This window comes from Physeter macrocephalus, chromosome 5 (assembly GCF_002837175.3).
Source record: "Physeter macrocephalus isolate SW-GA chromosome 5, ASM283717v5, whole genome shotgun sequence".
NCBI classification, from domain to species: domain Eukaryota; kingdom Metazoa; phylum Chordata; class Mammalia; order Artiodactyla; family Physeteridae; genus Physeter; species Physeter macrocephalus.
Window position 1 is genome coordinate 3,422,645 of NC_041218.1, and position 24,582 is coordinate 3,447,226.

General features: G+C 46.7%; 1 protein-coding gene across 1 annotated transcript in view; it reads right to left on the reverse strand.

The window, feature by feature from the left end:
- DPP6 (dipeptidyl peptidase like 6) overlaps positions 1-24,582 on the reverse strand; it is an 824,646-nt gene that overhangs the window by 202,604 nt on the left and 597,460 nt on the right. The window contains exon 7 of the mRNA XM_024129132.3: positions 3,986-4,067. Coding sequence (XP_023984900.1) covers positions 3,986-4,067 — 82 coding nt within the window. The remainder of the gene's footprint in view (positions 1-3,985; positions 4,068-24,582) is intronic.

Sequence of the window (24,582 nt, forward strand, 5' to 3'; positions counted from 1 at the left end):
CCGTGGCTCACGGGCCCAGCCGCTCCGCGGCATGTGGGATCCTCCCAGACCGGGGCGCGAACCCGGTTCCCCTGCATCGGCAGGCGGACGCGCAACCACTGCGCCACCAGGGAAGCCCCTCAAATTCTTAATGTTGTCTAATGCTGTGCAGTTGCGACTGTAGAAGTTCCCATGTCACTTGGTTCTAAAAGAAAACACTGCCATGCGACAAATTCACCAAGTTCCCTGTGTCGGTGTGTTAGCCTGCAAGGTGCCCTGAAGAGGCCTGAACTCAAACGCTGTCAGCCGTAAGCACAAAGAAGGCCACTGCGGCTGCCCTCAGTGTTCGTGTGTTTTTACTAAATGTCTCTAGCAGAGGTGACATGCGAGGAAATGAAAGGATAATTTGATCATATTCTAGGTCAGCAGAGACAAAACCTCACATAAACAGACAAACACGCACGGGGGCGGGGCTTCACGAAAAGATCAAAGAACTCAGAGACGTTCTCAATTTAGGCAGAGACTCCTCTGCAGAGGATACCTGGAGAATGATACAATATGGAGAGAAATTTTGATATAGTTTATGTTTTAGTGTAAATCACTACGTATACTGACCGCATAAAGAATGGGAGAAAGGGGAAGCAAGGGGGAGGAATCTGTTCAAAGTTTTACGTGTATTTTCTCACTAATCCCGTTTAATCTATCCAAATCCATTTTCCTATCTGTAAGGCTTTCAGCAGATGATGTGGAATTCTGGAAACAACCTGGTTATCCGTCTTGAACAACCAAGACCACAGACCAGCACCATTTCAGAAGCGACTTTCCGGCAGAATGGAGGCCTCCCCAAGGTCAAGGTTTTCCCTCCCCTCTAACAGTGCAGGGACCAGTCAGGCAGTGTTCACGACCTACGATGTGATCGAAGGTCTAACAAAATCTACCCTAAGAGGTAAGAGCCACTAACTGCAGGCCACCTCGAAGCACTGGAGAAAATGCCTTTAAGCTCCTCCTGGTGCCCAGTGTCATCTTCCTGTGGTTTACGGGGTTCCCGACCCAAATGCATCGCTGAGACCCCTCCTCACGAGGAGGTGGCGATGCTGGGAAAGTTCTCGGGTGAACTTTAACCGCAGCTGTGTTCTCTGCTCCCGAGGAGAATTACTCATTAAAATTAGAGTTGATTTCCTTTGGGGAGCAATATTTACTTTTTAAAATAAAATGGCAATGCGATTCGTTAGTGTTTACAAGGCCTGCTTGTGGGTTTTGAATGTTCTTTGGCAAGAGTGCCCACTGGGAGGACCGGTCACGTGCTGGTCCCAGGGGTCAGGCCTGGTCCCAGGGGTGCTGGTCCCAGGGGTCAGGCCTCCCCAGCTAAGGACGGCCAAGAGGGCATTTGATCCCCTAAAACATTTACTACCTGGCCCCTTACAGGAAAAGCTCGCTGACCCCTGCTCCAAGCTATAGGATATTTTCTCAGTGATGAGCTGTACTGCCTACTAGACTCAGTACAAGAACAGTATAATAAAAACTGCAAAGTTAAAAAAGTTTAAAAACTCAAAAATTCCACGAGCACATGAGTACTTCTGGTACTAAGCTCAAACATCAGCAATTACTACTTAACCGAACCTTTACTTCCTTGAAGCAGAAAGGAAGCTGAACTTCCCTCCCCGTTAGTAATATCCTAAACATACACGCAGATTCCGGCTATTTGTCTCCATCCAATTATTTTATGTTTACGTGGCTGAGGACCACAAGAATGTATCAGCTGATTATTAACGCGTCCACTCGCGCACTCACTTTTGACCTCAACAAATACTTCCTCAGCGCCAGGTGTTGAGCTAGGCACTCAGAACACACAGATGAAAAGTGCTCGAGGCCTAGACCAAAGGCCACCTCACCGCGGAGAGATGTGTGGGCAGGAAACTGTGTGTGATAGGAGACTGCACGGTGACACGTGGGCGCCCGGAGGTGCCACCCGGCCGTGTCGGCAGGGGAGCTTTCTCAGAGAAGTTGATGCCTAGTTATGCTGCTGGTTATTCTGTAAGAGATGACTATAATAACTTCTGTAATCACTTAACCCAGCCCCGTCCACTGGGCAGCCTGGCGTGAGTGTAAAGTCAATTGTCCAGGAGGCAGCAGTGGCTTCAGGCAGGGGAGGGACTGGCCAATGAGTCAGCTGCCCAGAGAATGATCAGGCCAGGGCCCCGGCTGCCCCGCATTCTAGACAGAATCCTTAAGTGTGTGTGCGTGTGCATGCGTGCAATACACACCGCCTCCTTTTGCAGCTCTGGGTTGATTCTTCCTTAAATTGCAAGCCCTTTCCAGAAGGCAGGCCTAGGGGGCACGACCTTGTTATAGCATCCGGCCTCTCCCACGGGCCCACGGGAGTCTGCAGGTTTAGTGAGAATCACTGGGCAGGTAGAAAGACATCCCGACAATGCCCAAGTCTTGACGTTCTTTTCCGGATGACTATAAAAAGGCTGGACGACGACCACTCGGTGAGGTGCCCATTCCCCGCGCCCTCCCCCGCGTGGTGCCGGGGGCCCCCAAAGGACCAAGGAGAAAGGGGAGAGCCCTCTACGGAGGTGCCGTGTCACGTTTACGGAATGACTTGATGGATGCGGGAAAGATCTGCTTCCCAGAAACGTTCTCCATCGTTGATTTTCAGAGGGACGTAACTATCAGAGATCAGTCACATGAGTCTCAAACACTTAGGTCTTCTACAGTCTCCTGTGGAACTGCAGTCTTCCCTTGGGTAAGAGATAGCGCCTTTGAGCAATGATGACTTTTCTCTCCTGCTTCTGACGGCGTTGATGGACTGCTGTCATCCTGCCGAGTCAGCCTGCAGCACCCTCCTGACCTGCTGTCACTGGGTTAGATCCTTAAATGTGCCTTTCGAAACCTCAGCTCACTGAGCGTGCAGCGCCAGGAACCCTCGGGGAACAGCTAAAGTAGGCTTGTGGCCGATACCCTCCCGTTACTTCACATCAGTTTGAGGCAATGGAATTAATATGAAACCGAGAAAAAATAATTGTACTATTGGGGAAAGTAGGACTGTTTTAATTCCTAAGACAGTAGACAGCCTACCCAATAGAATCTTGCCCCAAGATCTTAAAAAATGATCATTTTCTGCACTTTTTCTGGGAAAAGAAAGCTTTTAAAATGCAGCTTCGTTAATCAGCTTAAAGATGTAGAAGAAAATGGTGACATGATCAGCCACCATGTCACCTGATCTTCAAACTGCAGACACTTTCTGCAACCTCCCGAACGGAACTGACAGCTATCATCCGGTTTTAGACAAATGAAACGCTGGAGTTGGGACAAACCTGTAAGGTCACCTCATCCAGATTTTTCACTCAGTAGCTGGGCCAGCTGACAGCAGCCTGGCAGCTAGTTTGTGAACACCCAGGGTTAGAACCTTTGTCTTCTAACTGGTTGTTCAGACCCCTTTTCACTACACCATCCTGGCCATTCAGTTTCTTGAAACATCTTAGTTTTGCCAGTTTGAGTGGGAATCCATGAAGATATTCGGTGTAACGCAGAGAGGGCCACACTAGCTGTGGAGGATTCTGCAGATGCTACTTGCAGGGAGCCCGGCTCTACCATGGCCAGCACATCTACTTTTCTCATAAAACCTGCCAAAGAAAAGAGCCAGAGCTCCAAGAGCAAAGCAGAAGAACCTTTCATGACCCCATGATTCTGATCGTTCCCATCTGTGGCCCTCTGATGAGGTGGAGCTCCGATTCACAGTACGTCTATAGTCCATACACACACAGCTCCAGTCAGGGACTGCTTTAAGGATAAAGGGTACCAGAACCAGGGCATATGCTCTCCCAATTTCAAGACGGTTCTCAAGCAAAGGAAATGGCCATTTACACGTGCAGATGTCCTGGGGGACTTTTTCAAAACTTAAATTCACACAAACACAGATTCTGAGCAGAGTGAGATATAGTCAGTCTATAAAACGGAAACTTCAACACAGAAACTTGGTCACTGAAAGGGACGAGCTTACCAGCTGTTGACCCTTGGGGCCCCATCCTGCATACTGAAGTTTTGCGTTGCTGACTTCTGGTGGATCTAGACTTTGAGGATCCCTGAAAGAAAAAAAACAAGCAAAGAAAAATGGTGGGAAACAAGCATTTAAGATGCTGTCATATTATCCTCCAGCTGAAACTTACTCCTTTTTCTTCCATTGAATCAATTTCAGGAGCTTGTGTTATTAAATAAAATGTCTCATTCAGCCTCCATTAGATTTCTTCAAAGAGATACATATATATACATATATACATATAATTATATATTTATATATATAATTATGTAATTATATATTTACATATGTATATAAAGTTTACATGAACCTGCAATAGGTCCATCACTGCTTAATTCCAATAGTAAATATTCATCGAAAGAAAAAAAACAAGCAAAGAAAAATGGTGGGAAACAAGCATTTAAGATGCTGTCATATTATCCTCCAGCTGAAACTTACTCCTTTTTCTTCCATTGAATCAATTTCAGGAGCTTGTGTTATTAAATAAAATGTCTCATTCAGCCTCCATTAGATTTCTTCAAAGAGATACATATATATACATATATATATATTTATATATTTATATATATAATTATGTAATTATATATTTATATATGTATATAAAGTTTACATGAACCTGCAATAGGTCCATCACTGCTTAATTCCAATAGTAAATATTCATCAAGAGAGAACATGCAGAGAGGTCTGTAGATCAGCTTTTTAAAATATCCATAATAGTCAAAATTAAACACGGAAATGCATAGCTATACGGTAATAAATCCCCACAACTTGTATTTCCATCTTTGGCTTTCCTGGCAGATAGGTTTTTGCCCAAGCATAATGCCAGGTCATTCTGACCTTTTAAAACCGGTGGTCTCAGGACAGAGTCCACCCTTTGGTTTGTGTTGATAAGAAGGGAGGGAGGGAGGGACAGAGAGACAGAGAGACACTGAAGTGAGAAGGAGTGAGAGGAAGCATGGGAGAAGGATTTTTTCTTTCAAACATCACTTACATTTTTCATTCTTAATTTACTGATACGCAAAACACCATGCTAAAAAAAATCCTGTCTATGTACTTAAATAAAGGTCATAATGAATAAAAGTCAGAAAGAAAAAGAAAAAAACTAACACTTTTATAACTATTAAATATTTCAGCATGTTTTGCAGCTCCCACTGTGTACACACGCAGGAGAGACTGATGTTCATGTTTCTTCTGGATGCTGCCGCTCCCTGTGTTCTGCTGAACAGGCCAGACTCTGTCAGGGGAGCACCCTATCCACTCTCAGCTATGTTTCTTGTGCAGAAGACACAGCTATGAATGTGCTCATTCATCTACAGAGACTAGGGTTGAGTGGTCTTTGGTGAATTTTAAAGACGTTGAATTTTAGGAGTTGCTTGAAACAAGACGAAGCAAGAAGGGAAGGGAGGTGAAATGGGTAAGGATGCGCTGATTCAGAGCTTGAATCAGTAGAAAATTCTAAAGTAAATGTTTAATAATACTATCAGGGCAAAGCAGAATACATTTCAGAGTAAAAAGTGTCAGGGAAGACAAGATAGTCTGCAAAGCTCCAGGGTAGTTTTAGATGGCGTGGAGATGGGTCTGGAGAAACCAGGGAAGCCTGAAGGTGGGTGATAAGGTATGGAGTAAGGGGTGACCACGACAAGAGGACTTGGCTGGGAAGGCTGGTACCCAGGCAGTTAGAAGAGGAAGGGCGTCTAGCATTCCAGCTTCCAAATGATTTTAGCAAATCCTACCATTTGTATGTTTTTAATATTTCAAAGTATTTTCGTAAACATAGGTGATTTCCTCTCTAACCTTGTGGAGGGAAAGGCTTTCTAAGGATGACTCAAAATCCAGAAGTGATAAAATAAAAGAGGGGTAAATTTACATAAAAATTAAAAATTTTTTGCAAGACAAAAACCCCACAAACAATAGAAAATTGGAAGAAAATATTAATAACAAATACCATGGAAAAATGGCTAATATCCCTATTACATAAATAACTCTAAAATATGGAGGTTATAAAAGACCAAAACAAAACAATAAGAAAACCACATGAACAGATAATTCACAAATATAGAAAAATGGTCCTCAAATGTATTAAAAAGTACTCAAACACATGCAAAATTAGAGAAATACAAATTGAAACTACACTGATATCATTTCTCACCTATACATCCACACACATACATACAGATAGGTCCAAAATCCAGATATGTGAGTCCATAGGTTAGTATACATACATGCATGTCCTTGCTCTGTTCATAGAGAAGACTAGATCCAATAACAACCAGTAACAACGAGACCACCCAGTGGGCTCATATGTTGCTGTCTCAGCACCATCTTCCAATTAAAAAAAAAAAAAAAAATAGTGCTCCTAGGAGAAGAAATTTATCCAGGCTATAACAAGAAAAATGCAGGATGAGTCTGGAACATCTTATGGGTCAGAAAGTAAGGAAATACTCAAAAATGGTAGAGCTTGTTAACAGAAGGCAGAACCTAACTTACAGGGATCTCCCACGGCCACAGTTGGAATAATTTGAGCAAAAAAAAAAAAATTAATGATAATACTGGATTAACCCATAGAATAAAATAAATATCCATGAATCAATCCTTACTAATATAAATAATCCAATATATAACTAAGCGGGGGAGGAGAGCCAGCTCTTCCTCACAAGAGAATTCCAATCCATCAATGGAGAAGGGGAGACGGAAGGAGCATCACCCTTGGACGAACACCACAGTGATGAACCTTGCAGACAAGACCCACCGAGAGATGCTAAAATCAGTGGGTGAAAGTCTGAAGAGAAAGAAGATTTGCACAGTCGCAGGATACTTATCAACCACAAACGGGAAGGACATGGCAACTTTGCAGGGAGAAGCTTGGCAGACAGCAACTCAACCCAGAGATCCGGATCAACACCCCCAGAAGTGAAACACAACATCACAAACCTTTAGCAAGATGCACTGAGAGACAACATCCTATACATGGTATCGTCACCGGCAAACCCCGTGCACGCACACCTGTGCGCACATCAATACGCGCACACGCACCCTCCCCGCACCGGCTTCGTCCTGCACCCATGCAGCTCCTGCGACGCTGAGTGTCACCAGCAAACCCCGTCAACGATTCCCGGAGAATGAAAACAGAATCTGGGTAATAAGTCTAACCTTTTCTTCCTTTGCGCTTAGTCTAGTTCCACTCGCTCACAGGGGTTCGCGTGCAGAGGCCTCGCCCGCTCAGACCAGAGTTTCTGACGCAAAACGGCTGCGCCCGACACCTCGGCTCAGGGCCGTGTTTACAGACGCTGCTCACGACACCGCGATTCAAGATGGCGGCAGCGGGCCGTGCGCAGGACCGCTGCGCCCGGCACTTTGCGATCTGGAGCGTGAGCGGCGCGGCTGCCCCGCCCCCGACAACCCCACCCCCTCCGCCACCCAGACCCTATAAAGCGGCCCCGCCCCAGCCTGGCGGGAGAGAGCTGCTCTAGAGCCTAAGCCGTTCTCCGCTCAGAGAACAAAGCTTCTCTCTGCCTCTGAACTGAGCTCCGTCCCCTTCTGCTGGCTCCAGCAACACCGGGCGGGAGACCCCTGGTTGGGGACCAACTTGGGTGGGTCGGTAACAGTATTTTCGCCAAAAATGCATCGCCTTACTCCAATCATGAGAAAGCTTCAGGCAGACCCAAATGGAGGCGCTCACCAAAACAGCTGACCAGTGATCTTCAAAAGTGATCTTTCTTTCCACGAAAGACAAGGAAAGACTGAGGAAACGTCATAGCCTGGAGGGGACTGAGGGGAAATAACATCTACAGGAATGTGGGATCCTGAGACAGAAAAAAGGACACTGGTAGAAAAACTGGTCAAATGCAAATAAGGTCTGTAATTGAGTGAATAATATTGTACCAATGTTAATTTTCTGTTCTTGATAATTATACTGGGGTTATAAAATACACTGACAGTAGGAGAAGTGGGTTGAGGAATAGAAGAGAATTCTTTATGCTATTTTTGCAACTTTTCTTCACCCAAAATTCTTCAAAATGGAAAGCTAAAAAATTCCAAAGAATTTTAATAGCTTATGTCTCATTGGTCATAAACATTATTATAGGAAATAAAGAACAGTTAGAGAATTCCCTTCCCACCATACTGTAATCTCGATATTGAATTGAAAAAAAAAATTACTTCCATATCTAGACAGCATCAGCACTCAACACACACATTTGAATAAGCAAATAAGTAAGGATGGAGGGGTTATGGGGGTGGCCCTGAGTAAAAGACCTTTTGCAGGTTTGAAGGTCTAATGAATTCACCTGGCCTGGGTTGATTTAGAAGTTTCCAAGCACAGAGGACAGGGTAAGAGATCAGAAAGAAACAGCCTTACTTAGTATTGAAATTCAGTTTGTTAGATTATGGTTTCTAGCAGGTGTCTAGGATATTCAGGAACAGCAGACTAACTTCTCTTTAATCTAACAAGTGTCAATTTCCATAAATGCCACCTGGAAACGGTACCTCCAGTGGATCCAGTGTCTCAGGAGGTTGGGTGAGCGCCGGCCACGCACACCTTCCAGCTCTATGACCTCTGCTCCCCCGCACACAGGAGACCTTTACACCCGCTCTAGAGACAATGCACATTTCCCATCACCGACACATCAGACGAGCGCCCCCAGCGTGGAGGCAGCACAGTGACAGGAAGAACCACGGGCTGGGCATCCGAAGTCTAGCGGCCGAGCGCCAGCTTCCGCAGGCACAGAGCACGCGCCGGGGCTGATCACACAGGACCACAGACCACATGACTCAATCGTATACCGTGTCACACTATAGATACTGAAACCAGGTAGCACAGCGCTTACCTAGTAGATATTTGAAAAATGCCTGTTTGTTTACTCACGGGTAAACTGGTAAATATTCAAGTCAACCATGCACCACTATCTAGGTGTGATTCTAACCAGAGGCACAATCATCTACCATCTGTAGGGACAAATTTGCTCCACAGAACCCAGCAAGCCAACGCATGTCCTACGTTTCTGTATTCGATGGGAACTTGGGTATAGAGAAGTCAGCTCTCAACCACGTCCTCCCCATTTGTTTCTATGAAATAAGCCTGTATTTTTGCATCTGCCTGCGACTGTGTCGGATTATTTTGCTTTCATGTTAAAAGTGCCTTTCAGCCTTATCTCTTCCACCTCCCCCTCCAATGATCCACTTGATGGTCATTCATCCTCTGCTCCAATCTCCCACTGAATGGCTCCCCTCTCACAAGCCTAGCAAACACCCAACTTGGTTTTATGTTCAATCTACCTCCTTCATAGACCCCTGGAAGCCACAGAGAGAAGCACGGAGCCAGCTGGAGTCTCCAACCCTTCCCGTCATGGTCCTTACAACCAAGTCTTGGGTGGGCATGTTCTTCTCAACAACAGCTCCAATCTTTTGCTGCTCTCTTCACATCCCCTTCCATCTACTGCCTCTGAGCAGAGGCCCACCTGTGGGGCAGACAGGAAGGGGCCCCCGGTTCTGATCACCTTCCAGGAAGAACCTGCGGCTCGGCCCCCAGCTGCTCACATCAGGAGTCGGCTTCAGCTTTCAGGCCAGGCCGTGCTCACCTTGGGAAGCCCCCGGCCCACGACTGATCGTGGCCGGGGCACTGGAGCCTGACACTTTCACCCAGTGCAGGGTCCTCGATGGGCAGTCTCTGCTCTCAGCTCCCCACTGGGTTGTCCCAGGTGGTCAGACATGCGGGAGTCTGAGGCCCAATCCGGCTTCTTCTCCTCTTCCCAGCCTTGCAGCTGCCATGTCTGCCTTGCGGCCTGAAGCTTTTCCCTCCCAATCCTGCTGCTGCCCTTTGGTCTTTCAAAGGCCTCACTCTTAACGTAGGTCCAGCCTTTGCTTCCAGGAAGGTTCAGCTGGCACCCCGGCTCCCTGCCACCAGAGGCAGGGCGTCCCCTCTGCCCACACATATAGGTACCCGTCCATCCTCACTCCAGAGTCCGAGGATGAGGCATCCCCTCTCCCGTCTAAGCCAGCTCCTCCTCTGTACCTCCTTTTCCATTCCAGCCTAGAACCATCAAATCCTTTCCTTCCCACTTACCTGCTTGGTAAACCTTTATTATTCCTTTTTTTTAGTCATTAGCTCTTTTTGAAAATTAACATTTATTTACCGGGGCAGTTGTAGGTTTACAGGAAAACTGAGCAGAAACTACAGAGTTCCCATATATCCCCTCTCTCCTGGCATCAGTTTCCCGAATTATGAACTTCTCGCACTAGTGTGGTACATTTGTGACAACTGATGCACCAATATCCATACGTTATTGTTAACTAAATTCTACAGTTTACATTAGGGTTCACGCTCAGCCTCGTGTGCGCTATGGGTTTTGACAGATGTGCAGTGTCACGTATCCACAAGCACAGAGTCAGAGAGTTTCACTGCCGTACAAACCCCCTGTGCTGCACCTATTCATCCTTCCTCCTGACCCCCAGCCCCTGGAAATCACTGAATTTTTTTTTACTGTCTCCATAGTTTTGCCTTTTCTAGAATGTCATCGAGTTGGAATCATACAGAGTGTAGCCTCTTCAGACTGGCTTCTTTCACTTAGCAATATGCATTTAAGGTTCCCCTGTGTGTTTTTGTAGGTAACTTTTAAAAAATTTTATTTTGTTAAAGTATAGTTGATATACAATGTCATGTTAATTTCTGCTGTATAGCAAAGTGATTCAGTTATACATATATGTATATTTTCTTTTTCATATTCTTTTCCATTATGGTTTATCACAGGATACCGAATATGGTTCCCTGTGCTCTACAGTAGGGCCTTGTTGTCTATCCATCCTACATATAACGGTTCGCATCTGCTAATCCCAAACTCGCAATCCTCCCTCTCCCACCCCTCCCCCTTTGGCAACTACACGTCTGCTCTCTATGTCTGTGAGTCTGTTTCTGTTTCACAGATATGTTCATTTGCGTCATATTTTAGATTCCACATATAAGTGATATCATATGGCATTTGTCTTTCTCTTTCTGACTTCACTTAGTATGATAGCCTCTAGGTCCATCCATGTTGCTGCAAATGGCATTATTTCATTCTTTTTTATGGCTGAGTAATAGTCCCCTGTATATATGTACCACATCTTCTTTACTTATTCATCTGTCGATGGACATTTAGGTTGCTTCCATGTCTTGGCAGTTGTGAATAGCACTGCTATGAACATAGGGGTGCATGTGTCTTTTGAAATTATAATTTTTGTCTGGATATATGCCCAGGAGTGGGATTGCTGGATCCTGTGGTAGCTCTATTTTCAGTTTTCTGAGGACCCTCCATACTGTTCTCCACAGTGGCTGCACCAGCGTACACTCCCACCCAGTATAGGAGCTCCCTTTTCTGTGGAGTCAACGTTTACGCAGCCCCAGCCTCCCTAGGACTTGCTCCATCTGCACTTTCTACCTTCATCCTCTCCTCCTTCTCACTCCTTTCCACGGGGGCACCTTCCCATCTACGTACAAAAGACGCGTAATGCCGGAATAAACAAAACACACCTAACCCAACGCGGCATCTCCATCCACTTACGATCCACCCCCTTGTCTTCTTTCCCGGACCTCAGTGAGTAGTAGGTCCCATTCGGGGCCATTTTCTGACCTCCGACCCCATCCTCAACCTAGTGGAACGTGGCTTCCATCTCACTGTGAGGCTGAAGCTGCTCTTGAGATCTCCCATCACCATTGAGTTGCCCAATTCTCCTTCTGTGGCCTCTTCTTCCTCTGCCTGCTCCTTAAGAGTGAGTGTCCTGGGTTCCACCAGCCGCACCTCCTCCTCCCGTTCCACGCTCCCCACCCTGGTGATTCCTTCACGGTCAACCTCAGTTCCTACTCTGAGAAGCACCAACACTGCACCCCAGCCCGGTTGTCCCCCCAGACCTCAGACGGCGTACAGGGTGTCTCCACATAGACAGCCCACTAGTCCTCAGCGTTGACACGAGTGAAACTAAGCCCCTTCTGTCCCCTCCTCTGGTGCTGACACCACAGTCCCCCCAGTCATGCAAACTAGGAACCTGCTGCAGGCATCTTAGAGGTCAAGTAGCCAAAGCTATACGTTGTGGGTCAAATTCTGTCCCCAGGAAGATATCCTGAGTCCTGACACACAGTACCTGTGAATAAGACCTTATTTGCAAGTAGGGTCTTGGCAGCTGTCATCACATTAAAATAAGGTCATTCTTGAAAAGGAGGGGAGGCTAACCCCAATCCAGCAGCTGGAGTCTTCATAAGAAGAAGAAAAGACACGGAGGGAGAGGCCATGTGATGGTGGAAGCCGAGATCAGAGCGGCGCGCCCAAAGCCAGGAGCACCGAGGACTGAGTGCACCCTCCCGCAGCCGGAGGAGGTGAGAAAGGGCCCTACAGGTGTCAGAGGGAGCGCGACCTCGCTGACACCCTGCTTTCGGACCTCTGGCTTCCAGAACTGGGAGAAAATAAATCTCTGTTGTTTTAAGCCACCCGGTTTGTGGTCATTTGTTACTGTAGCCCCAGGAAACTAACAACCTTTCATTTCTCAGGGAAACTGAAGCCCTGAGTGGTAAGTGATTTGCTCGAGGACACAGAGCTGATCAACTTTTGTTTGAAGATCAATCTCCTGTTTTGGTCAAGGGGAAAAAAAATCTCCAACTGACTGAGGAACAAAGTAGAAAGACCCTCAGACAGGAGACCAAAGTAAACCCAAGGAAGCTTTATCTGCTGACCTCTGGCTGTGCTTCCATATGGCTCCCTGTGGAGGAAGCTTCTCCATCAGAGGGGCCTGGATGCCGACTTCACACGTGGAGGACCACTCGTAGTGCTGTCTGCCTGGAGCCCAACACCCGGTTCATGGTCATGAAATGATTTTCCATCACGGACTGGATTATTCTGAAGGGGGTGTGTGTGTGTGTGTGTGCGTGTGCGTGTGCGTGTGCGTGTGCGTGTGCGTGCGCGTGCGCGTGCGCGTGCGTGTGCGTGTGCGTGTGTGAGAGAGAGAGAGGGAGAGAGAGAGAGAGAGGGAGAGAGAGAGAGAGAGAGAGAGGGAGAGAGAGAGAGAGAGAGAGAGAGAGAGGGAGAGAGAGAGAGAACAAGAAAGAAAATGCATGAAGCTATGTATTTATTTTGGGGTTGGTTGGTGCCCTCCCCCCCATTTTTCTGTCTTTTTATTTACTTATTTATTTTAAAGAATCTATGGTAAGCTCTGTGATGAATCATCTCCAGGGTGAAGATGGATCGGTTAAAAAAACATGATTAAGGAAGAATAAAATTATCTGGACTTATTACATCTCAAAATAATCATGCAATCAGTTCTGATTTTGCTTATTTGAGCAATAAACAAAATAGGGCATAAATCATGATGAATTTTGAAATGTAAATTAATGTAGTGAAGTTTACTCATTTATCTTCCGAGGCTAGTTCAGGGGATCGAAAAGCTTCCCAACAAAAACAGCATTTGGAAAAGAAAAGCAAAAAATTACTTTTTTGGCTCCTAAACTTTTGTGGTGAAAGACAGCAAAAAACAGAATTTTCTTTTTTTTTTTTTTGGCCGCACTGTGCAGGATGCGGGATCTTAGTTCCCTGACCAGGGATTGAACCCGTGCCCCGCTGCAGTGGAGCGTGGAGTCTTAACCACTGGACCACCAGGGAAGTCCCCCCAAATAGCATTTTCAATATTAAATGATAAGTGTTTTCTGAGTCTTCCTATGTGCTTTGCATGGTGGGTAATATAAAAATATAAGATACACTCCTAGTCCTGGAATAGTGTCTGACACATTGTAGATATCCATATGTATTGACTGAATAATGAATAAATGGATGGATGGATGAACAAATGGGATCTAGTCTAATCACCATTGTTGATGGTCAGTAATACTGTAAGCTGATACAGCACTTAAAGATTTGCATTATCATTTTTTTATGTATATCTTAAATTACACAGTTAAGTTATCGAGGGCAGGAATCCTTATAGGCAAAAACCCTTCCTGATTGGCCAACATTTGAGTACATATCCTACTATTCATTTTAAGATGTTTCTATGTCCATGGTGTATCAGAAGTTCCTTTCCTCGTGAAAGATCTGGATATAGAAGTTTTGAGGCAGAGATGCTCTACCCATGGAAAGAGTGACTCGGGGGAGGCTTGTTCTGAAACATTCATGATGTAACCCCCACCCCATCTACAGGGATACTGTAACATACATGGTCACAAATACAAGTACTAAAGAAAGTCACGCAGAAAGATTTTTTTTTTTAATAAAAGGGGACTTGTGTCTTATTTGTCACTGTATACCCAGTGTCTAGACCTGTTCAAGGAGGAGGTGGGGAGGGGTGGAGAGGGGTCCGGAGCCTTAGCCAAGTCTTGAAGTGTATTCTGGGGGTGAGGAAGCATTCTACAACTGATGGAGGTGATGGCTGCACAACTCTGGGAATACAAAATACCACTGAATCATACAATTTACATGGATGAGTTGTATAGTGTGTGAGTTACAGCTCAATAAAGCTGGGACAGGAAGTGGGAAGGGGAGGGGAGGAGGGGGAGGGCAGGAGGAGGAAGGGGGTAAGAAGTGGGGGAAGGGTAAGAGAAAGGGAAGAAGAAGAAGAGGAGGAAAACAGGAAGAACAGAAAAGAGGAGGTAAAGGAGGGAGAGAAGTGGGAGGGGGGAGGGAAAAAAGGAGGAGGGGGAGGAGGGGGAGGAGGAAAGACAGGGGAAGGCGGAGTGGGAGGGGGAAAGGGAGGAGGAGTCCTCACTGTGGCTGCTCCAGGGCATCAAGCCTCATGTGCAGAATCTAGGTTCAAGGTTACTTCTGTTCGGCTAACAACCTAGTGCCAAGGCTTCATGCTCTAAAGCTTCCTCCAGATGCGTTCCCTGAATTGGAATTCCCATGCCTCCTCCCTGGAAAGGGTGGCTGATCTCAAACCTGACAACAGCAGCAGCAAGCCTGAGCCCACAGGCTGCTGCACTGGATGGAAGTGGAGAGAAGTCTGCAGGACTAAGGAGCCCACCCGCTGTCCTTGGCCCCACCACAGCCAGGGACCAGTGCGTGTTTGGTTAACCAAACTAAAGGAGCCAGCCCTGGTCAAAATTAACCAGCTAGGTTCTGGGTGCCTCTCAGCTTGGCCTCCAATCCCTCCAGAAAGCCCTCTCCTTGAAACCAAGCAGGATCCTATGGGGCTCCTGGGCACGAAAGCCTCTCTGTGTCCCCTGTTTCTTGGTTGTGGGGAACAGATTCCAGCCTCCATGACCTTCCCTGAGTTCCAAAGTGCGGATCCAAACAGTTGCTGATCAGGGAAGGGAGGGGGTGCAGAATACAAGGGAGGAGCAGCCACGAAACACTAGTGCAGCCTTGGGGCAGGGTCCTGGTTCCCACTCAAGGGATACACAGAACAATATCTTTGAGCTCTTTATAGAACTAAAACCCCCAACAAATGGAAGATGTTAACTAGTTGATGAAGCATTCTTCATCCCAGAGAAGGTCACAGTTTGATAAACTTGAGAACCAGAGAAGCTCATCAGGAGACCACCTGAGGCCAGATTAAAGGAATGCAGGCCCTGCACACACCCTGATCCTTAGTAGCAACCCTGCCTTTAACCCAATGCTATAAAACTCACCAAATCCTCCTAGGCTGGGGCACTCGGTTTTGAGAGGCACGAGCCTTCTGTGTCCTCCTTTGCCTGGCAAAGCAATAAAGCTGTTCTTTTCTACTTCACCCACAACTCTGTCTTCAAGATTCGATTTGGCACCAGTGCACAAAGGGTGAGTTTTCGGCATCACCCTCTGCTGCTCAGAGAAGGTCCCACCCTCACCCCCACCCCATGGTGCCACGTAAGGCTGCTCACTCTACACGGCTTGCACAACCCAGAACTTTCCATCTTCTTTTTTCCTACATCACCACATGCCTCTTCTTGGTCCCTTTCCTCCAGGCGCTGCTCTCTCAGAGTAGACATGCAGTCAATGTGATGACACGTGTCACCTGCTCTCAGGTGAAATTACAAAGGGGCTCTTTGGAAGCAAGGCCCTAACTCTGTGCTGTTCTCAGTAGGAGAGAATGTGGCCTTTGGATTCAGACATGGGCTGGAATTCCAATGTCTCCACTTATAAGCTGTGTGGCCTTTAACCTTTCTGAGCTTCTATGTTCTTCTCTGTGAGATGGGGTCATTTCCCACGGGGTTACTGTGAGGTTTAAGGGAGCAGATCCAGCACCTGGGTCCTGGAAATCAGGGCAGAGGTGTGACTGCTACGATGTTACTGCTGCTGATGGTGGAAGAGGTGGGGGATGGGAGAGGTGGGCATAATTCATTGTTCGAGGTTTTGCCAAAGTAAGATGGTCTGTGTGGTCTAAAGCTCTCAGCACTCTCAGGCTCCTTCGGGTTCAGGTAATCTTCCGCAGGTGGGGTGCCAGTGTAGATACCCTTTGGGTTCACAGTGAGCTGTGCCAGCCTGGGCACCTGAGATAACTCCTCTGTAATGATCAGTGTCACGCTCGGCTTTCTTCCACCTATTTGTTTACCTTCTTAGAGGTTCCACCTTACACCATACAGCATGAAAAACAAGTTTTGGGGCTTCCCTGGTGGCGCAGTGGTTGAGAGTCTGCCTGCCGATGCAGGGGACGCGGGTTCGAGCCCTGGTCTGGGAAGATCCCACATGCCGCGGAGCAACTGGGCCTGTGAGCCACAACTACTGAGCCTGTGCCTCTGGAGCCTGTGCTCCGCAGCAAGAGAGGCCGCGACAGTGAGAGGCCCGCGTATCGCGATGAAGAGTGGCCCCCGCTCGCCGCAGCTGGAGAAAGCCCTCGCATGGAAGCGAAGACCCACCACAGCTAAAAATAAATAAATAAATAAAAATTTTTTAAAAAAACACAAGTTTTTGACAGTGTGGTATTGGTATAAAAACAGACATATGGATCAATGGAACAGAATAGAGAGCCCAGAAATAAACCCACACACCTCTGGACAATTAATCTACGACAAAGGAGGCAAGAATATACAATGGAGAAAAGACAGTCTCTTCAGCAAGTGGTGCTGGGAAAGTTGGACAGCTGCATGTAAATCAATGAAGTTAGAACACACCCTCACACCATGCACAAAAATAAACTCAAAATGGCTTAAAGATTTAAACATAATACACGACAGCATAAAACTCCTAGAAGAGAGCATAGGCAAAACATTCTCTGACATAAATCTTATCAATGTTTTCTTAGGTCAGTCTCCCAAAGCAATAGAAAGGAAAGCAAAAATAAACAAACGGGACCTAATCAAACTTAAAGTTTTTGCACAGCAGAGGAAACTATTAACAAAACGAAAAGACAAACTACGGACTGGTAGAAAATATTTGCAAATGATGCGACCGACAAGGGCTTAATTTCCAAAACATATGAACAGCGCATACAACTCAATAACAACAACGACAAAACACCCAATTGAAAAATGGGCAGAAGACCTAAATAGACATGTCTCCGAAGAAGACACACAGATGGCCAATAGGCACCTGAAAAGATCCTCGACATTGCTAATAATCAGAGAAATGCAAATCAAAACTACAGTGAGGTACCACCTCACACCAGTCAGAATGGCCATCATTAAAAAGTCTACGAATAATAAATGTTTCAGAGGGTGTGGAGAAAAGGGAGCCCTCCTATACTGTCGGCGGGAATGTAAATTGGTGCAACGACTATGAAAAACAGTATGGAGGTTCCTCAAAAAACTAAAAATAGAGTTGCATATGATCCAGCAATCCCACTCCTGTGCATATATCCAGAAAAGACAAAGACTCTAATTTGGAAGATACATGCAGCACTATTTACGATAGCCAAGACATGGAAACAACTTAAATGTCCATTGACAAGATGAATGGTTAAAGCAGATGTGGTGTAGGTCTACAATGGAATACTACTCAGACATAAAAAGAAGGAAATAATGCCATTTGCAGCAACATGGATGGACCTAGAGATCATCATAGTAAGTAAGTAACAAAGGGAAAGACAAATGCCATATGATATCACTTACATGTGGAATCTAATATACAACACAAGTGAACTTATCTACGAAACAGAAACAGACTCACAGACATAGAGAACAGACTTGTGGTTGCCAAGAGGGTGGGAGTGGGGGAGGGGTGGACTGGGAGTTGGGGATTAGCAGATGTAAGCTATTATGTATAGAATGGATAAACAACAAGGTCCTACCATATAGCACAGGGAACTATATTCAATATCATGTAATAAACCATAACAGAAAAGAATATATATGTGTATAACTGAGTCACTTTGCTATACAGCAGAAATTAACACAACATCGTCAATCAACTCTACGTCAATAAATTTTTTTTTAAAGTGTTTGATCATTTTAAGGGCTTTTTTGTTCCTGCTTTTTAGTAAAGTCCCAGGACAGAACAAAAGAACTGAAGAAGGGCTGCCTCGAAACACAGGCTTCAAGGAAGTCAGTGATTCCTTCTCAGTCTGTGTCAGGAGCGAAATGAGATCCCGTAGACTGGGGAAAACAGGAATTTTGAGAGGAACAGGAGAAGCTCTTTAAGGAAGTGGATCGACGTGAGCGTAGCCAATTCGCAACAGGGCTCTCTGCCTTTCTTCCCACTCAGAGGGTCTGCATTGCCTCTCCGTCCTTTCCTGCCGCCTTTTCACCCTCTGCGCCAACTCATGGGCATCAGCTCCAACTTTGGGAGAATCTGCTGTCATTGGCCCAGAGAACAAATTGCTCGGAACTCTTTTATCCAAGATGTGGTTTCAGCGAACATAAATGGTGTAAAAGACAAGTAATCAAAACGTTAGAACTCCTCAGCTGTTTGAAAGCTTTCTTCCGTGGTTTAGAAGCAAAGTTCGTACCGAAGACCAACCCTTGCAGTTGATGCATGAAAGTCGGTCGCACACAGTGCAGCAAGGCAGCGTGTGACGGCGACGAGGGTCCGGAGGAAGCTGCTCGCCGCTGAGTCAGTGAGTCCTGAGAGTCACTTATCGCCATTCTATTCAGGAGGAAGCAGGGTGGTCGGTACCCCTTTATCAGCTCGCAGCGTTTGAGGATGAAACGCACATCGTGTGCGGAATTTCCCTAAAGAGCACGAACGGTTCTATGAAGTCTTGGAATAAGATGGGGTTCATTAATGATAAGGTCCCTTCAAGTTTCTGGCATCTAGCAATTGCTGAAACATTAGCTAGACTGAAAAACTGCCAACATTTCAACAGGATAAAAACACAGAATGAGCAGACTGGAGCGTTACAACTTGGGGATTCTGGAAGTTACCGTTTCACTTATGAACGCTCATGAATCCACAGGGCCCCAAACACTCTTGCTATCACTAGCAAGTATTATCACAGATATGGGGAGAAAGTCACATTTTCCTGTTCCTATACTTAAGACACTTGTTGCTACTATTTCTTAAAGGCTTTCATAAACAATTTATATTTTTCCATTCAAGCATCTCTTCCAAGAATAGATCGGATATTCAGTAGAAATGGTAGACAGTTGGGAGATTTGCCATGAATGGTTTAGGTAGTAAAAAGTCATACTATTTACGCGTAGACCGTACATATCTGGATGGGAGGCTACGCGTCTTACTTATTAAGGAACTTTTAATATTTCTCACCTCTAAGCTTACAGAAAGCTGAGATAAGGAAGCCTACCTTTCATACAATGAGAGCGGGGCTCTGTCACATAATACACCCTGTCCACGGCCTTCAAGAAAGTCCAGATCTGAATTTTAGGACAAAGTGTGCAGGTGCAGTTAAAAAATGCATATTATGTATATGTATATATTTTGAATACAACCATATAAACCATAGAAAGAAAACTTAGCAAATCTTTTCAGCTTGTGTGGCAAATGGGGTTTTCCCAACATGGCCACAACAGTATTTCTGGTCCCAAATGATTTTTCAAAACCTTGGCGCTTTCCGCCCAAAGATGGAGTTTATATCCTTGAAACCGGGCAGTGCTTCTGACTGCATCAGAGTCGAATGCAGCAGAAATGAGACCCCTGGGGCTGGGTCACAGGGCAGTACTGCGCGCCCCGGTTCTCCTTCTTGGGAAATTCGCCGGTGGAACCAGCCACCACGTTGCAAGGGGGCCCAGGCCACATGGAGAGACCACATCGAGGTGTTTTAGGTGACAGACCCAGCCGAGGTGTCAGCTGACAGCCGTCGCCACCAGGCACGGGAGGCAGCGACCCTCCTGAGGAGCCGCCCCAGCTGACGCCGCAGCGCAAAGCAGAGATGCGCCGGTCGCCCCAGCCCCGCGCAAACGGCAGACTTGGGAGCCCAGTAAATGTCAGATTTAAACCCCCGAGCTTTGGGGTAGTTTGATATTCAGTCATAGGAACTGGAACTTCCAACATGAGTACACGGAAAATAAGAACAACGTATTGCACGGGGGGCAGTTAAGATGGTTGGAACACAGTGGTCTTTACGGTGTCACCTGAAAGGTGCAGACCTTGAACTTGCATCTACGAAAGGAAAGCCTCCCTCCCCGCGGGCCCAGCCGACCCTTCTAAATGGGCAGAGACAGTTAGGAAAGGTGAGAACTCCCCAAAGGCCAAGTGCTTCTCCCCGCACAGAGGAGCCACGGTGCCCTGCGCAGGACGCGGGCCGGCAGGAGCCGGTCGCTGGAGGCGTCCACCAGCTGCTCTGGAATGACGCCTCTTTCTCGCCCCTGCTCTTCTTCCCCTGTATCCGCTCTCTTCCCCTCTCCTCCCCGTCCCCCTCTCTCTCTGAACGCCTCCTTTTACTCTTTCCTACCTTATCTACCTACGTGTTAGACGTTGGTATCTGAGTTGTCAAATATTTGGGAGAAGTCATTGGAATCATTGGTGATGAGGATGATGGAGCTCACTTCCTGGGTGGTGCTGAGGATAGATTCGATTTTTATGTAAAAGGCACTGTTGGCATTCCGTTCAGCAGGCCAAAGGCTGGTGTGTGGCTGTGAGTGCAGGTGAGCTGGTCAGTGCTCCTGCAGCTGGTCCAGAGACCCCTGCATCGTGGCTACTGAGGAAGCTGCTTAAAGAGGCAGATTCCTGGTCTCCACCCCTGAGGGCTGTGCAGAGTGGGTTGTCACCCTTTCCCCTTTTTTTGTCCTCAAAAACATCCCTCCTGGGCCCTCAACAGCTGGCCCTGGCCACGGGCACGAAGGCATGCTCTTCTCCTCTTGGTCCTTTCCTGCTGGCTGAGAGTCCTACGTGATCGCTAGGCCAGGAGCAGCCACCAAGAGACGCAACGTGGAAGCCACCAGGCTGGGGCGGCAACATGGTGGCCGGGGTCCCTGGGCGCCAGCCGGGCACCCAGCTCTGCACTTTCACGTGCGAGAGAACAAGTTCTACTTAGTAAAAGCCTCTGTTATTTTGGGTTTTCTGGCCCCCCTGCCCCACCAAATCTGACCGAATCATACCTAATATACCTAATTCTGGAGAGATCCTAGAAATATGCATTCTTATTAGCTCTCTGGATGTTTTCAAAATAAACCAAAGCTTGAGAACTGGCCCAGCTAAATACCCCTGCATCTCACTGACGGCAGTGAATCACACACTGATGGCGTGGGCTGGCCCTGGCTCTCAGAATGAACACCTGGGAAGGCTGGGTGGCCATGGCACCTCTGTGTAGTCCTGAGGACCTGACCACACACATGTTCTACATGCATGTAGGGGCAGGGCTCCCGGGCTCTGTACGCATGGCCCCGATGAACGCTGCTCCTGACCAAGAGCTGGGTCTGTTATCTGAAGACACCGATGAGGCCCGTCGCGGAATTATTTTAAACCAATTGAACCATGTATATTGATAATAATAATAATAATAATAAAGCACAACCAGAGAAGCCAGAGAACATTAAATCTCCAACAGGTCAGGGAGGGAACGAAAAGCAACAAATTAGAACGCAGAATGGTCCCGAACACACAGAGGAAAAACTATCTTTGGAGCGGGAACGACTCAGATTCTACAGCTAATTAGCAAAGCAGGGCCCAGGTGAAGACAACGAGTCCCAGTCACTTTGCGTCTCTCCTCAGCACCCCCGCGCGCGATTGAGGTACCGGCTCCCGTGTTTGAAGCCTGCAGAGAAATTTCTTTCTGTTCTGTAAGATTCCACTGCTGGTTCTAGGACTCCACCTCCTCCTCCGCTGATCACAGACTTGCCCCTCCATCTGGTCTGTCATCCCTTTCAAGTTCAAAGGCTTAACACAGACATTTTATCTAATCTGGGGCTTCTTTTGAGAACCAGGCCTGAAACAATCTTACTATTCCGAGGAGGCCCTGGGAGGAGGTTCCAACTCTCAGACACTCGTCCAGCCCCCTGGGGCTTCGGGGCCGTCACTCACCGGTCCCCTTGGGCTGCCCGTATGTAAGCCGCGAAGGCCGAGCCCAGAGGTGTGCTGAGGGTGACTCCTGTTGCTGAGCTTGCGGAGAAAGGAATCCAGCAGCCTGCCCACAGTCAGGCCCACCTGGGTGGCACCTGACACAGTTAGGACTGGGCGGCGCGGCCCGGATTTTTCCTACTCACGTGGCCCTGGCTCCGGAGCTGTGCTCCACGGTTAGTAGCCAACAGGGCTCCAGGATGAGTTTAACCCATGAAAGGATGTGGTGAGACGTGATGCCGTGTGCACAGGGAGTGAACTGGAAGAAAGCAGGAGATTCCCACATGCAGTGGATACAGGGGCTTACATTTATATTTGTTTATTTATTTTAAACTTTTTATTGAAATATAGTTGATTTACAACGTTGTGTTAGTTTCAGGTGTCCAGCAAAGTGATTCAGATATATGTACACACATATATATTCTTTTAGAGTCTTTTCCATTATAGATTGTTACAAGATATTGAGTATAGTTCCCTGTGCTATGTAGTAGGTCTTTGCTGTTTATCTATTTTATAAATAGTAGTACACACTACTATATGTTAATCCCAAACTCCTAATTTATCCCTCCCCTGTTTTTTACCTTTCCCCTTTGGTGACCGTAAGTTTGTTTTCTCTGTCTGTGAATCTATTTCTCTTTTGTAAATAAGTTCATTTGTATCATTAAAAGTTACACTCAGCTATAACTCCTAAATGTGCTTCTAAATTTCTCAGCTGGGCCCCTAAATCTTCATGTCTTTTCTCTATTTTCTGTATCTCATCCTTCTTTTCCACTTTTCACATCTCTTTGTCTGTCTGTCTCTGTCTCTGTTGTATTTTCTGGAAAATGTCCTCACCTTTGTCTTTAAACTTTTCTATTGAGTTTCATGTCTATCATATTTTTCATTTCTAAGAACTTTTTGTTCTCTGAAATTAAAAAAAGTACGTATTGTTCTGTTTTGTCTCTTGACAGTAACATATTATCTGAGGATGTTAAGAAGAGGTTTTGTCCTAACACTTGCTTCTCCTCTTATGATCCCTATTTTCTCCAAAATAACCTGCTTCTGTTTGTTGGTTTGATTTCTATCTTTCAGGTGAGAAGGTTTCTTCAGTCAAATCATGTTCTTTCTCATGGGCCCACATTTAGGAATCTGGGGCTGAGGAGCTGATGGGAAGGTTTGCCCGGGGCATTTGGTTCCTCCGGTCGGCATGCCCTGGACCTGGCTTGGTCAGTTTCTTCTGGAAAGGATCCCTCAGTCCCCACCCCGGTGGGTGAGGCGTAGCTGCCTCATGTTTGGGACAAGGAAAGAGAAGGAAGTCTCTCCATCCAGCGCGAGCAACTCTTCGTCCCTGTTTCAGACCTTAAACTGTCCCAGTGTTCCTCTATCGGAGGGCCTACGCTCTATCCTGACCAAGAAATAAACCTCCGGTCTTCAGGGGAGTAGGCAAGGGAAAACCGGGGTTCAGATGGCTTCTTAATTTTCAAATGGTCCTTGTTTTCTTCCACAGCCCATCCATCGACTTTCCAAAAGCAGCTGGAGGGGCCCATGCCGAAGCCTTCTCATCAGAGATGATATTCTAAAGGGTTAAACCACCAGAGTGGAGGAGACCACAGCCAACCAGGAGAAGCACCATGCGGTCTAAACTGAGCACTGCCTGTGCCTTGTGTGCTGAGGACCACTCTGGGGGCGGGTGGGGAGGGGTTAGGAGGAACCAGGTCAGTTCTTGGTGTGGGACTCAGCTGCCTTATGTTTGGGCTGCATCATTTCCCACTCTCCCTTTGCTTTCCAACTTTCACAAGTTTGTTGTTTATATTTCTTCGCTTTGCTCCTTGCGGGTTATGCGTTAAATTTTATTTTCTGCTGTATCGGTGGGGCTTAAGAACACCTGAAAGGAGAGAAAGTTGCTCTGCCCTCTGGACCTGGAGCTCCTCATTCACTCTTTTGAAGAAGGATGGGGGTGAACAGAAAGGTCAACTTGCAGACAGGAGAAGCCCAGAGCGGCAGAAACTGGCAGCGTGCCCACCCTTAGCGGAGTCATCCCTGCAACCGGCCGCCTGGGGGGCGATGCTGGCTCTGCCACTGACTCGCTGTGCCATGGTACCCTCTACGCCTGGGTTTTTAATATGTAAAGGGGCCAGTAAGAGCCTTTACATCATAGGTATATTGTAAGCATTCGACGAGGGGTATATGGAAAGCTCTAAGAACAATATCTGACCTAGAAACTGCTGTATCAGTGCTAGCCAATTTTTTTTTTTTTGGTTACGA